Source organism: Pantherophis guttatus, chromosome 6, assembly GCF_059756535.1.
Source record: "Pantherophis guttatus breed Tessera chromosome 6, ASM5975653v1, whole genome shotgun sequence".
In the NCBI taxonomy this organism is placed as follows: Eukaryota; Metazoa; Chordata; class Lepidosauria; order Squamata; family Colubridae; genus Pantherophis; species Pantherophis guttatus.
In genome coordinates, this window is record NC_142068.1 from 48,783,619 (window position 1) to 48,797,288 (window position 13,670).

General features: G+C 36.9%; 1 protein-coding gene across 2 annotated transcripts in view; it reads right to left on the reverse strand.

Moving 5' to 3' along the window:
* CFAP43 (cilia and flagella associated protein 43) overlaps positions 1 to 13,670 on the reverse strand; it is a 51,396-nt gene that overhangs the window by 29,404 nt on the left and 8,322 nt on the right. For both annotated transcript variants that reach the window (XR_015728646.1, XM_034440042.3), the window contains exons 8-16: positions 12,608 to 12,687; positions 11,876 to 12,007; positions 10,518 to 10,634; positions 9,072 to 9,152; positions 8,283 to 8,434; positions 6,615 to 6,718; positions 4,909 to 5,049; positions 3,427 to 3,596; positions 1,562 to 1,711 (exon numbers count right to left, since the gene is read on the reverse strand). Coding sequence is in view for 1 of the 2 variants with exons in the window: in XM_034440042.3 (XP_034295933.2) it covers positions 1,562 to 1,711; positions 3,427 to 3,596; positions 4,909 to 5,049; positions 6,615 to 6,718; positions 8,283 to 8,434; positions 9,072 to 9,152; positions 10,518 to 10,634; positions 11,876 to 12,007; positions 12,608 to 12,687 (1,127 nt within the window). In the remaining variant the exon portion in view is untranslated. The remainder of the gene's footprint in view (positions 1 to 1,561; positions 1,712 to 3,426; positions 3,597 to 4,908; positions 5,050 to 6,614; positions 6,719 to 8,282; positions 8,435 to 9,071; positions 9,153 to 10,517; positions 10,635 to 11,875; positions 12,008 to 12,607; positions 12,688 to 13,670) is intronic.

Consider the following 13,670-nt stretch of genomic DNA (forward strand, 5'->3'; position numbering starts at 1 on the left):
TAAAACAACTGATAAAACTATACACTAAAGCATTGTATAAAATATACAAAATAAGCAATGAAAATAATAGATAAAAAGTTTAAATACTGCAGCAGCATCAGTATATTAAAAGGCATTTGAGAATAAAAATGTCTTTGCCTGGAACTGAAAAGGCAGTAAGTATACCTTAGTGGGAAGGTATACTTACTCAATATTCAAATTTGGGGAGCTCTCAGGCAGACATTTGCTGTACCTCAGTAGAAGAGGGCAGCCAGTTCAGGTCCTCCAAAGATGACCTTAGGATATGGTCAGAAACAAACGGGAAAGGCACTTGTTCAGACACTGTACTGTGTTCTCAAGCCATTAAAGTATAAATTAACGGCCTCACTTTGGATTGGCACCAGAAAATTTGTATGATTTTGTATTACCCTGTTACAGTCAGTCTGCTTGATATTATTTTGTACTAAAATTTCTGAAGCATATTCAGGGGCAATCCTCCATGGCAACAATTTAACTGTGAAGTCATCTGAGCATGTATTACTGTAGTGAAGCTATTTTAAAAGTAACATGTATGGTGTCATCCTGAAGTAATAAAAAGTGCTTTGTATCACTGAAGCCTGTAGAGTCTGTAATGTCAAAAGTGGCTCCAAAAGCAACATCAAAATATGAACTAGTCTTTTGGGAAGAATATAGCACCATCCGGAAAAGACTGAGCAGCACCTACCATCTACTACCCATCTTGTCTACTAACAGCAAACCTTCCTTGTCTGTATTAAGATTTAATTTATTAGCTCTCATCTAGTCCATTAATGTAGGTAGGACTAACTGAGCAATTCCTCTGACTTACCTTGATCTACTGAAAAAAAAAGATAGAACTGGGGAGACTCAGCATATGGACATTTTAAATTTCCAAAATGATATCACTAAGCAGTTTCATGTAGAATCACATAGGGGATAAAATTGGAATTTGCAGAACCCACACACGAATGCCATAAAAATCCTGTAGAAATTCCTCACCTTTACTTTTTTTGGAAATGGAAAGCTGGAGAATCAGCAAAAACACTATTCTACCCACGTCTAGCTTTGAAAAACTTTCATGCAGGATAGCATACTTGATGAATTGAAAACTGCCAAGTGGAATCAACAGGATGCATTCTTCCATTTCTCACTTGGCAAAACTAATCCAACAAATTTATCAAGACAGTTCAGTGCAAAATCCAAGTCTAAACTCCATTTCATCCAGAATGTCCACTTAATCCAAGAATGTATGGATATGATCAGCCATCGTATGCTGAAGCACCTTGCGCAGAACAGAATATAAAAAAATAATAAACCCAGTCCCTTTGGTTGTTCTAGATACAAACCAAGACATCCAGAAAAAAAAAATCACTCATTTCTTCTGCTAACTTCTGATTTCTATAATAGTTCAGTTGCATGTTTCACTCACGGGTAAAATGAAACCGTCAGTGTGCATTTACTTACTGGTAATACTGTTTGTAAATATATACCTTAAACACCAAAGAAATTCATTTGATGACTCAAAGGAACACATATTAAATCAAAACTAAATTGTGACAATTACCAGAGTTGAGGCATTATGGATAAACAAAAGCCCACTCTCTGCAGCTGAAGCTAGCCATTTGTCATGAGGTGACAAACACAGGAATCCTTTTCCAAACTGTTTGCTTGGTATCTTCTTCTCTGAAATGATTGGTTGGTCTTTTGATATTACCTGTAAAGCAAAACAGCAATGCCATATAACTGATGTGGTCACAGGAATATTGAAGGTAGCTCCTGTCAAATTAAGAAATATAATACAATATAACCAAACACACAGCAGGATATTTTGCCTCTTTGTAAATACCAGGTTATAACATTATGTAGAGTGCTGTCAGCTGCTCTGTTGATAATGTCCATTGATATAATGTTCCCATTCCCTTTCGATAAACCTAGAATAGAATAGAGCTGGAAGAGACCTTGGAGGTCTTCTAGTCCAGCCCCCTGCTCAAGCAGGAGAACCTACACTGTTTCAGATAAGTGACTGTCTAGTCCAGTGATGGCTAACCTTTTCAGTGCCGAGTGCCAAAAGCGCTGGCTCACCCATAATGCAATGCGTGCGTGCCACCATGCACCCCACCCCCCATGCATGTGCGTGCACACCAGTGTGCGCCCCACCTCTTGCGCATGTGCACGTGACCCCCACATGTGCGCCATGTCCCTGTGCATGCATGTGCAACCTCCCTGCATGTGACCCACCCCTGCACATGCACGCACATCTCCTGCATGCACCCCGCCCCCTATGCATGTGCAGCAGAGACCCGAAAACCAGTGAGAGGTGCATGCGCATGTGCGGCGGAGCTGAACTGGGGTGACAGCTCGCATGCCCGCAGAGGGCTCTGTATGCCACCTGTGGCACGCATGCCATAGGTTCACCATCACAGGTCTAGTCTCTTCTTAAAAACCTCCAATGATCGAGTGCCCATGATTTCTGAAGGCAAGCTGTTCCACTGGTTAATGTTCCTCATTGTTAGGAAGTTTCTCCTCTTTCTTCTTTCATATCTCACTTGAAATTCCATCCACAGAAATATTCTTTAGTTCCTCACAGTCCCAGCTTTTCGGGCCTGATACTAGTTCAATTCTTGTTTAACTTTACCCCATTTAATACTTTTCTCAATTTTTACTAACTACCGGTACATATTCAGCCTTCTATTTCATATACAGCTCAGAGCTACATAAAGCAGTGGCAGTAATCCTGATCTGATGAATTGCCTTATAATTCAAAAAGATCTTTTCTCCTTAAATGCCCTCTACAAGCATAGCAGTTTCTCAATGCACCCTTCAGCTGCACAAAACGAACATTCCCAGAAAGGACAAAGTTGGGAAAATGGAATTAAAGTTTAATCTATATAGGAACATTTTAAGATCCAAACTTCCAATCTGGAGCGAAATAAGAGTTTTAATAATATTGTAAATAAATACAATGTATTGAATAAATTTAATTCTTTTCAGAAAATAAACAGCCCACGGGACAAATTAGATGACATGTTAAGCATGCTATCATTTTTTAATCTCTTTGAACTTTTGTATTCAATCAAAGCATCTCAATTTATGCATAGGCACGCCCGGGATCAAGAGATAAATTACATAAATAAATAAATGTTTGAATAATTGCTCCCCAAAAACCACTTTCCTTTAAATACGCTATTTTACATCCTAACAGGAAGTATCTGTTGTGGGTAGAGTGGGGAAATAATTTTTATCGGGAAATTGGAGCAGAAGATAGATTTAATCTTTCTTCCATTTGTTCTACAATTCTGGTTTGGACTGTGAAATCCAGAAGTGCAATTTCTAAGAAAAGTTTTTAAAGGAATTGCATACATTTGCATAAATTTACATTTTGTTTAATTTGACCCATAATTAAAGTTTACTTGTGAAAGGAGGACATACTTTTTCAGTAAGATGATATCTACAGATGTAGGAAGCCTGGCTAGTATAGGCAAGTACTGTTTCATCCTTCCGCTTGACCAGAGAAAGTAGTGGGAACTCTAATTCGTACATATGTTTCTGAATGATACTGTCTTTCAACAACCCTCTTTCTGTAATACACATTTCATTGTCTGCAGATTTAAAAAAGATAAAAAGGAGAAATATTTTTGTCTAATATTTTTTCTCTTAGAGAATATTAGTTAAGGAAAAAAAATTACCAGATTTAATTGGGTCTCCCAAAGTGTGTAATTATCTCTGAATTATTTCTGTTTAGCTTTTGTAATTGGCTTTTTGAATGCAACAGTATAAAAAAAAATTCCACAAGTATATATTGAGAGTTTCAAAGTCAAGTTTTCACAAGACTCTTATATTAGTTTGGGGGGGCACAACACTTAAACCATTTCATACATAGATACATATGAAGAGTATTCCAATATTAAATGAACATTTATTAATTTTAAAAAATCTGGCAAACAAAGTGACTTGCGAATCACAGCTGCAAAACAGAGCTATTTCACCTTGACATGAAGTTGATAGTGCTTTTATTACCAGAATATTAATATTTGATCAAATATTATTATTGGGCTGATACACATTTGAAATCATTATCAGTAGGGTGATAATCTAGGAAAACAGCCAGTTTGGTATAGTGATTAAGGCATCAAGATAGAAACTGGGAGACCATGAGTTCTGATCACATGTTAGGCCTGAAGCTAGGCCAACCACTCTCTCTCAGCCCTAGGAAGTAGGTAATGGCAAACCACTTCTAAAAATCTTTCCAAGAAAATTGCAGGGACTATTACCAGGAATTGATACTAACTCGAAGGCTAAATCCATCAGTCGCTCTAGGAAACTCGCCCCACTAAGAGCTGCCAAAATCCTGCCTCTTTTTTCTTCTTTGCTGAGCAGAGCAACAGTCTTTTTCTTGTTTACTTCTCTTCTCTTCTTTCTCCTTGCTTGGAAAATCCCTTGTTTGTTCTTTTGCTTCCTTGCTTACATGCCTACAGTCATTCTACTCCTTTCCTGGAAGAGAGATTCTTGCAGTGGGGAGCCAGACTTTCGCCCTCCTTGGCTGCTATTCCTTCCCTTCATCAGGCAGCTCCAGCTCTGTGACCTATTGGCCTGTCTTCAAAAAGTGGTTTGGAAGTTCTAAAAATATGTTGTATATGATATCTTCTTTGTTTGTTTATATTTCATACTTCTAAACCACCCATCTCCCTCAAAGAGGGACTGGTATACAATATAATATAATTGATCAATAAAACAACATATAAAAACTTAACATTAACATTAAGTTAGCATTTTAAAAAAAATATAGAACAATGACATTATAAACATGTTAAGGACATAAGGTCCTATTCATACTTTGACGTTAGCATATATTATTTTCAAATGGTGACTGCACTTTGAAATAACAGAACTTAGCACTAGATTGGTTCTTACCTGAAATAATATTTAGAGGAAGTGTAAATATCTCCACTCTTCCTCTTTTGAGCTCCGTTGGAGAAAGAAGTGCAATCACTTCAGTTAGCTTATTTTCCTCATTATGCTGTAAAGTTATGTCCACAATCTCACCAGACAACACTACAGTGAAAAGAAGACAACATTCAAACCACATGTAACACCAAAGTAAATTATCACCTTTTTTTTTGGCCTACAATAGCTTAGAAGTCCTTGGAAAGACAAATTGGATATATATTTTATATTCTGTCTTACTTTATCACTGAGCACTAAATGGTGAATACAGGACTTATGCAGTTTCCTATCTAGCCAACGAATAGGCCCAAAACTTATTCATTTCCCAAAAAATAATGCACATAATATGCCTTATGACAGTGATGGCGAACCTATGGCATGCGTACCAGAGGTGGCATGCAATGCCCTCTCTGTGGCCACGCGAGCTGTCACCCCAGTTCAGCTGTGTCACGCATGTGCGTCTGGCTCCCGCCAGGCAGTTGCTCTTGGGGTCTCTGCTACGCATGTGCAGTGGGAGGGGCGCATGCAGGGGGATGTGTGCACATGCGAGGGGGGCGGGGCACACATAGAGGACTGTGAGTGCATGCGCAGTGGGCATGTGTGGGGGCGCATGTATTGGGCTCGCACATGTGCGGGGGCAGGGTGCATGCATGTGTCGGGGTGGGGCACAATTGCGGGAGCCACACGCACATTGCATTTTGGGGGTTCAGGTGTACGCGTGCACAAATGCATGCGCACGCTTTGGGCACTCAGTCCGGAAAAGGTTAGCCATCACTGCCTTATAACATCTGGGCCACCAATCTAGCTTATAGTTCTCGAATACTGTCAGTGTGGCTTCACACTTGCTAATCCTTTTGACTTTTCAGCATCCCATCATGATGGCAAGATAACATGGGAAAAGTAATTCCAGCCCATATTACCCACAAAGTAATTACCCTGCCACCAGCTTTTGAGATAGTAACTGTAATATGAAATGTATTACAGATATTTTGTAATCTTGAGTCATTGCATCCACTTTTACTAAGCGTTATACTGAAAGTTTTTAGAAATTGTTTATATAAATATACAAGTAGTGAATGCATTAGGCAACTATAATTCACAATTACAGTGGTAATGAAAAACTAACTTTGGGACCCATGCCCACATTTATGACCTTCACTGAGTAATGTTAATTTGCACTGTCCTGAGCTTGATCCATTTTTTTTCTCTGTTCCCCTCCTCCTGAGCTGTATATATGCTTACTCTCTTGTAATCCTTTCCTCTCCAATGAATGTAAATACAAAAACTAATCCTCTTCTTGCTATATTGATCAAAAATGATCAAATGATATGCTTTTCCTTTTGAAATGTTTCTCATTTATAACAATCTACTTTCTTGCTTACAGTGGATATTTTGTTGACCTATTCATGCTATTACACCTATTCAATTTATAATACAGACATTTCTCCACTTTTTTTTAAAGCAAGGGTTTAACAAACTTACAGACTCAATAGACTGTTATAAAAAGAAATATTATGAAGGTCATATAATATTCTCATTGATTTAAGAAAACTGATCATTCTGAAATAAAATATTTGGGTTTTGACATCTAACATTTATTCTATGAAAAATTACTGTCCACAGCTGGCATATGCATAGAAGAAATAAGACATCCATAAATTTCTGTATATTACCTACATATCCCAGTACTTTAAACAATGTTGATGGGAGAGCATTTAAAATAAAAACATGTCCATCTGTAGAAGCTGCTATGAGAAATTGACCAGTTTGTTCATACCTTAAGGGGGAAAAAAAGAGCAAATAAGATGATGGCAATTGATCAGCAACCAGGATAATGGCATTCTAATCATTTGAAAGGAATTACAGTATATATATTTTGAACTTGCCTGAGAACAGACTTTAGGAAAAAAAATCAATTTAGCATTAGTAAACAAATGCACCAGCCTAATCCAAAACAATGTCTTTCAGATGTACTGTAATAGGCCATGCTAGAAATTGTGGTTCTCATAGATAGGTCTGATAGGTTCTAATGAGAGACTCTAATACCCTGATATCAATTGGGAGACAAACTTTGCAACAAGTGGGAGTTCCAGCCATCACAACACTTCTGTGGTCATCTGATTGTGATTTGGATGTTTGGCAATTAGCTCTCACTTTTGATGGCTGCAGCATTCCATGGTCATGTGATTGCCACTTGAACCTTCCCTTCTGGATTCCCACAAGCAAAGCCAATGAGGAAGCCAGCAGGCAAGATTGCAAATTATTAGATTAAGTTTCTCCTATTTTTTCCCCAAAGAACCTTGCTATGGAGTATGAGATCTCAGTGATCTCTTACTCTGTAGCATCCCTCTGCCTACCTGTACTCCATAGCACATGCCTACCTACAGCATTCTGATTCACATGCGGTTCCTGCCAGCCCAGCCATTGTACCATCAGCCTGTCTGGACTACATACAGCCATCCAGGTACCCACATAGCTGCCATTGGCCTGCTCGCATTCTTTAGCACCTACTTGTGATAGTCATTAACCTATGGCCCCTATGATCCATCACCCTTATGCACTCCCATATTCACCCGCTTCCTGCTTAATGACCCTAATAATCCTGGGGCAGTTACGACGGCAACTGAGGATGTTAGGATTTCCATCAGTAAGCAATGCGGTCATGTAACATTGTAATTCATGATTGTATTGCTTACCAGTAGCAATCCTAGTCCCTATTGCAGTTGTAACCTAAAATAATCTATAGCATCTGGAAAAGGGAATGAAGGAGAATAAAAAGAACCATAAGGATATCAGGAAAGGGGCAAATCAGAAAGTGAGAGCAGAATTAGAATGAATAAGACCAAATGAATTAGAGCAAGAAAGCTGATGGGGGCAATTAAAAAAGGGAGAGGGAAGCCTATATGATTTTCCCAACCCACCCATCTTTGTAAATGGAGTTCTATGTATCAATATACATTCTTTTCTCTATCTCAGTAACCATCTGGATGAGAGACAGATTAAAAAGGGGATATCAGAGGGTGATGAAGTTTGTATTCTGAAGTTGACATTTCTTTGGAAGTCCACCTCAGCTTTGTAATCACATCCTTAGGTAAATTATGTTTTTCTGAACTTTCAATCGCTTCTTTCTTCTAAGATGGGTGAGTGATAACTGGCCATATTCATCCCTATGGCCATTTTGTAAATAAATGTCATCTATATTACAATAGTAATATTTTATCCTGATGCAACACAACACACATTCAAAATGTTAAAGGTACCACATGCCTGAAAATGTTGAGAATCTTGCATGTAGTCTGGATCAGACCACCTTCTTTGCTATGCCCATTTTACATACTTACCGCAAAAACTGGACAGACATGCTCTCAGAAAGGAGAATTCGATGAATTACTCTAGGAGTTTCAACATTAGTAAGATCTACAAAAAAGACACGGCCTGTTGGAGTTCCTACTGCAGCACTGTGAGAGGAGAAGCTACAAGCCATCGCAGTAACCTTGGAAATGAATAAATGATAATGATTTTTTTCATGTGGATCCTTTGGGAAGAGATATTTTATTTTCTCTTTCATGGATTTTTATTAGACCGGCCTCAGTTTAGAGCAGAAGTGGGCAATTAATTTTCCCATGGGGCTACATGAGAAACTGGGACTATTGTGGAAGACCGCCACTCACCCCCCTGCTGATGCTATTGTCTTGCCCCCTGTTGCCACCACCACTGGTAGATGCACAGGGACAGCCAAAGGGCCGGATATGGCCTGCGGACCATAAAATGCCCAGGTTTATATAGAGAAAGTCTATACCAAACCAAACCAAACCCAATCTGTTTTGATGGTGCAAAAAACCATTTCATACAAAATAATAATCTATACATAGCACAAATGATTCAAAACAATTTGCTATATATTAATGTGAACAATTAAACAACTGAAACAATGTAATTGTTTTCTGTAGGAATAGGACATTATTTTAAAAAATTATTTCACAGATTTAAAAAGGAAAAATAATATTTGGGGTCTTTTAATATATATATTACTTTAGCTCTACATTTGGTTAATTGTATTGATGGCAGTATTAATATATGGTAGTAAGTCAGATCCAATACATTAAAACTCAAATTCCATTTGTACGTACCGCTGTATGTAAACACAGTGTGCTGATAAAAGCACCATTATCCAGCTGCCAAACTTGTATCTCTCCTGATTTTGCTACAGACTATAGTAAAGAGGAATAAAAATGTGAAAAAACTAGGAAACAAAAGAAAGTTTCTATTATTTATGTATAAATTTTATTAATTTATTTTGAAAAGATTTCCTAGTCCCTTTATTTTTATTTGTAAAATTGTAAAATTTATTGGCTGCCCATCTTATCACAGGGTAACTTTAGGCGGCTTACAATAAATAATAAAAACACAACACCTCCCTCCCACACACACACCCCTAGTTCATATGGGTCAAATCAAAGAAATGCATCAAAATAATTAAAGAAAGGATAAACATGGAACAGATATACAATGTCTTAAATATAATATACAGTGTAGAAGCAGATTATTTTATACCCTAGCATTTAATATTAACTCAGGAGGTGATTTGGTAGATGTGTTGGGCAATTAAGTGTGCTTTATTTACATTGTACAAAATTATTTCACTAGTAAGTGACATAATTCACACTATCCATCAATAAGTGGGCTTTACATTATCTCCTCACAGTACACCCATTAAGAAAAATCTACCAAAAAGCTGACGTCAATTACTGCATCGTGCTGATATCTATCCTTCACCCATTTTCTCTCTAGTAAATAGGGCCAAAGGAGCAAAAAGAACAATAGGTGTTGCTTGGATGTTTTTTCTTATAAACATTTTTTCTGTTTTTAATTTTTAATTTTTTAAATTTTTCTTACTTACTAATTAAATCTCATCTTTTGAATTCTCACTTTAACCCTCATTTCAGTATAAAACTTAAGGAACAGAAAAAATGTTAATTAAAGAAAACTGGGGTTTTTTACTTAGTATAAAAATGACTGAAAAGGGGGAAAAATTAACTCTAACTTCTCGTAAGAATTCCTTCTGAAGGGTCATATTATACTTTCCTACTTTTGTAGTGTGTTTCCTCATACTATGCATGCACTTGAGCAAGTTTATGAATTTTTGTAAGTTTGTTTTCTTTCCTTTTCTAAAGGATTTTTTTCTTTTATCTTGATACTAGCTGATGGCTTTATAAGCTTCGAGTTCTTTTCTATTCTATTTTAATATACAATATTATGGATATTATTTTCCTTCTACAACAGCTGAACTGAACAAAACAAGCTTGCATCTGTTCATAATCCATGTGCGCTGAAAAAACAAGCTACTGATCTTTTTGCTTAGAATCATAATGTGCCTTATTTAAATGAGCATATTGTTTGGGAAAATGAGTAGAATAAAAAATTAAGCAACTAATACAGACATATGATTTCAAGCCTGATTTAGAAATTGCCATGGTAGGAGTATTCATCAAATGATATTGCAAAATGACACTAAAAATTCTGAAAACTTTATTTTTTTCCTTTTCTGCCATTTAATACAAATGAAATTTTCTTACCACACAGTGTTTGTTGCCTGGAACAATAAAATCAGCTGCTAAGAACTGGCTCATACTTGCATCCAGTAATGCAATAACATCTTCGTTTGAATTTGGATTAAAGATATAAAGTGATCCCTGTTAATTAGAAATGATCCATGATGGAAAGATCAGAGAAAGCATTCATACATATTCTTAATTAGTTTAGGAAAATATACATATCTTATTTTGCCAATTGTGACTGAATTCAGGGTGAAGGCGTACATCATATGATATTAATTTTCTTACATATATACCTGTCTAAAAACTGTTGCTACTTCCTTTTGGCAACACCTTTCTGTAAAATTATGAAATACTAAGTTCTTGAGAATGTCTTTAGAAACTTTCTCTGAATAGCTTATTATGTGAAAAATGGTTATTATTAGTGGAAGCAATTGCTTCAATACCATCTCTTTCATTGAGTGTCCCACAAAAGTGTCATCTCAACCCAAATTTTAATGTTTTGCATTAAAATCCAATAGAATGGGGAAAAAATATTCTATTGCTTAAAACACTTTCAAAATGGATCCAAAATGATCAAAAGAAGTCTTATGAGACAAACCTATTCTGAGCTTGTTTTTTGAGCATCGTGGAAGTGTGAATCATCTCACTAGAGTGACCAGGAAAATCTACACTTTGTACCTTTATAGATCAGCTGTTTGTTAAAACTAATCTGGAGATATCTATATAACAGAATGGTATAAAAATATTGAAAAGTACAGATCCATCCAGTCTAATCATGAGTGGATGTCAGAAGTAGAATGCCCAAGCAGTTGTTTCACTGGGAAATTTGGAAGAGTTTTCAACTTTGTATCTATTAATATTGTTTCACATAGAACAGGGGTGTCAAACTCGCAGCCAGCAGGCCAGATGTGTCATGCGCTGGCCACGCCCACACCGTTTAGGAAAGGGGGAAAAGTCCTGATATATCACGTGACAACAACGTGACACTGCGAATTTGACACCCCTGGCATAGAATTCCACTACTTGTGAAATGTTTAATCTGAATCAGACAAAAACCCTTTCACAACAAGATAATAGCATAAGAAAATAAATGGTACAACAGCAAAGTTAAGAGTAAAATAATTCAATTAGAACTATTACTCTTCCAGTCCTTAATTTTACTAGAACTTCATCCCACTAGTAACAAATCAGCCTGATCATGGGTTATTTGCTTCTGATCTGAATAGATCAATTCCTCATTTGATAGCAATCACTTGTATTCATTGAAAGAATCACATTAAATTATGTTAGGTTTGATTTTGTTATATGAAAAAAATTCTAATAAATACATATTTAACTGGGAATCTCATACAAGATTTTTGCCTGGCACAAAGTACCTTTTCTGTTTCTACTAGCAGGTAAATGTAATCAGGGGAGAAGAAAAGAGTTGTTATTGGCTCTTCAATTTCAAAGCAATCTTCTGCTTGAAAGCTTGTGCCCTTGATTTTGTAAAGGCGAACAAAACCATCCTAGGGAAAAAAAAACACATACATACACCGTAAACCGCACAATTCACAACAAATTTCCCAACCCCTCCACCCCAAAAAATGCCTAGGCATAGCATTGTGTTATTTGTAAATTATTTTGTATGAATATTAGAGAATATTTGAAACCAAACTATATTGATATTGGAAATCCCTAAGTGAATCTCTCATCTCTCTTTTACTTTCAAAAGTGTATGAATGAAAAGGAACATGTGGAATTAAATGATAATTGTGTGAAAGGTTATGAGATTTAAAGTCTTCCTTCATTTTCTTGATTTAAATTATTCCTCCCAACAGCCAAGATTAGAAAATGCATACAGGTGAATCTTAATTTAGCGATAATCCTGAAAGTATAAATATGATTTTCTGATATCTTGAGCAGTACCTAATTAGCAGTTAGAAGCAAAAAACCTTCCTAGTTCTTAATGTTTACAACATTGTTGTTTCTCTTTATTGATTCCTTTATTTCTAGGATTATGGGATGGGTTATGAAAAGCATTTCATTCTGAAATGTTGATAGCTGGGATTTAATGTAATTTAATATTAGCAGTGAAACATAAAGGACTCGACAGAACAGTGCCTTACAGTTCCAGCTGCATATAGTCCATCCTTATGAAGTGCCATAGAAAGTAGGATCACATTTTGAGATTCTTTCCTTGGCTCACCTATGGAAAGTATTAATAAAACATGAGCTATTTAAACATACAGTATACAAAACAAAATAACCAATCAGAAGACTATCTCTTCTGGTTTATTTTATCTCCCTTAATATCTTAAGTTAAACAGCATTTAAGTTTGGTAATATATAGATTGCATAGATTATTTAACTTGATTACCCCCATTAATCAAGTACAGATTTCACTAAAGAATAAAAGCATGTTTCCTGAACAGACTAGTGGATGCCATTGAAACAAACATAATTACACTATGCTTTCTAATATGTCCTAATTCAATAGCTTTCAAGTAAATATGCTTATGACTGTTCAGCTAGAATGCTAACATCAGTTTCTTTTTGTTCCATTCCATGTGAGTATCCACAACAGAGAACTTTCTCATTATCCAGACTCTTGATTCATATGGAGAGTCTCTGTGGATAGCAGTGGTTCAGTGTAGAATAGGAGGTTACAAGAAAAGGGGAATCCAGCATGGCCATCCCAATAGCTTCTTTATCTGTTCGTCCTTTCAGCCACTTGACTTTCACTGTTTGTCCCTTCTGTGTTTCCTTATTTTCAATGGTATTTTCTTCTCTGCAGCATACTTAGTGAATGCCATCCTTCCTATTCACAAGTAATTAATTTTTTGGGGAAAACATCTCTTGGTCCCCAGCCTCCAGAACCTCTCTAGGAATCCCTAGGAGCCTCTCTAGGAGTCTCTAGGAGCCTCTCTAGGAGTCTCTGGAGGCTGACAGAAAAAAAGTCACTTCCTGTCCCACCGGGAGTTGGGAAATGGGCCCTTTCAGCCTCCGTAGGGCCTCCAAAGGAGTGGGAAAGGCTGTTTTCGCCCTTCCCAGATGCATAGAAAGGATCTGGAGCCAGGTAAGAAAGAAAAATGGGCCTTCCCCACCCACCCCCTGGACCTCCAGAGGCAGGAAACAGCCTGTTTCCCTACTTCTGGTGGGCCCAGAAGGCCTGAAAATCAGCTGGCCGGC